This window comes from Aptenodytes forsteri, unplaced genomic scaffold (assembly GCF_000699145.1).
Source record: "Aptenodytes forsteri isolate BGI_AS27 unplaced genomic scaffold, ASM69914v1 Scaffold14, whole genome shotgun sequence".
Lineage (NCBI taxonomy): Eukaryota > Metazoa > Chordata > Aves > Sphenisciformes > Spheniscidae > Aptenodytes > Aptenodytes forsteri.
This window is the reverse complement of record NW_008794457.1, coordinates 1,204,381-1,206,256: the sequence shown is the minus strand read 5'-3', so window position 1 is coordinate 1,206,256 and position 1,876 is coordinate 1,204,381. Positions and strand designations below refer to the sequence as shown.

The following is a 1,876-nucleotide window of genomic DNA, read 5'->3' as shown; positions in this document are numbered from 1 at the left end:
GGGGCAGGGCGGCAGAATCCGCGTTCACGGCCGCGGGAGGCCGGCTGGCTCCTTGGGCCAAGTGGGAGGGCGGCAGGAAAGGGAAGGAGCTGCGAATGGGAAGAATTGGAGGAAGTGCTTATTTACCCCACGGAGTATCCCCGAGGAAGGGCAGGGCACGGCGCAGGCAGACACTCACGGCCAGCTCCCCGGGGGAGTCTCGCAGCCTCCCACCCCGCCACCCATCCCACGGGCTCCCACTTCGCAGCCAGAGGGGGATGCAAGCCCCAAACTGGGACCCAGGGAGGTGGCTACCGCTGGAGCCAGGGGGGGTTTCCCAGTGCCTGACTGAGCTCAGGCCCAACTTGTTTTCTAGGGCGGCTCCTGAGAACCAGCCCAGGACCACCATAGTCCCAGTGAAGTGGATCCCCCACCACCAAAGGCACAGACAGAGCACCCAGCCAGGAGGGTTCCCATGGCTTTGGAGGCCTAGGGGATCACCTCCATGCCCCACTAGATGGGACTGCAGCCTGGCCAGGGGCACCAGATCCTGCTCCCGAGTGGGCTGTGACCCCTCTCAGAGGCGCTGAGCAGAAGGCAGGGCTCTGGCATGATCCTGCTGGGGTTGGCATAACCCCGCCAAGGTCCCACATGCCACCTTCACCCCCACCTGCTCATCTCCAGGATGCTCTGTTGGGTACCAGTAGCTTCCCCCTAAAATCCTACCCGGGCAACATGGTCCCTGTGTGTGAGAGCAGCCCCAGGACTCCTCGTTCTGCCCAGGTCCCTGGGGCCACGGTGCCAGGGATGCTCGACGTGGAGCCGGGCTCTGTTTGTCCTCATTAGCATGGCCGCAGACAAGATGTGGGGGGCACAAGGGGGGAGAAAACCAATTTGCTGAGGAAAGCTGTGCTGCCACGGTGCTGCCATGGCAGTGGGGGCGTATCGCCCGGGAGCGGCGGGCAGCTGTGGCCCCCATCCTGCCTTGAGATGCAGAGCCTGGGTCTCAGCGTGGGCAACGGCAAGGCTGGGCAGCCGGCAGGTCCTATCCTGCCACAGACACGCCGTCACTGCATGCCACGGTGACAACTGTGTCCCTTGCAGGCTGTGGATACCCGTCCCTGGAGAAGAGGAGCTCTCCTCCCTGGGGAAATTGCTCACCCAAAAAAAACCCCCCGCGAGCCCGGCCACGTCACCCCAGGACCCTCAAACAGCTGGGGGTCCCCAAATTATTGGGGTTTGCCGGGGGGGGCCCCGGTGCCGCCAGCGCTCGGTACCTTTTGGTTTGCCGTTCATGGCGGGCTGCGGCAGCACATCCCCCTCGAGCTGGGCTCAGTGTCCCGGGCGGCTGTTGCTCTCTCATGCTGCCTGTCCGTGTCCATCCGCCCGCGGGGGCAGGGGCCGGGAGGGCTCCCCCCAGCCAGCAGTCTCCTCCCACGCTTCCCCTGCCCGAGGGCTGACATCACTGCCCAGCGCCGCAGCCCCGGCCGTGACTCAAGGGCTGGGGACGGGAGGACGGGAGGACACGGGAGGATGCCCGTCCCCCTTGGAGGGAAGGGGCCCCACCAGCACCGGCTGCTCCAGGAGCACGGCATGGCTCGGTCCCCATCCCTCCCTCCCCACTGCCCCCCTGGGGAAACTGAGGCACGGGTGCAGGGGAGGGGACCACACTGCAGGTCACCGCGGCGCAAACTCCCCCCAGCCCCTCTCCGGGTTGCTTTAAAGCAGGGAGAAAAGCAGGGCTGCAGCCTGTGCCGGGCACCGCAGCGTCCCCCTGCCAGCCACGCGTGCCACGCCGGCCTCATGCTAGCCAGCCCCCCGCGAGACTGCTCCCCTCGGAGACCCCCTTCCCTCAGACACCCAGGGCAGGCCACGAGCCAGGGAGCAAACACTGCCC

The 1,876-nt window shown here is 66.7% G+C and overlaps 1 protein-coding gene across 1 annotated transcript in view; it reads right to left on the bottom strand.

Annotated features, from left to right (window-relative positions):
- Nucleotides 1-1,335, bottom strand: part of FAM65A (family with sequence similarity 65 member A) — an 18,888-nt gene extending 17,553 nt beyond the window's left edge. Inside the window, 1 exon segment of the mRNA XM_019475011.1 lies at nt 1,257-1,335. Within this exon segment, the coding sequence (XP_019330556.1) occupies nt 1,257-1,275 (19 nt within the window). The 5' untranslated portion in view covers nt 1,276-1,335.
- Nucleotides 1,336-1,876: the final 541 nt, after the last annotated feature.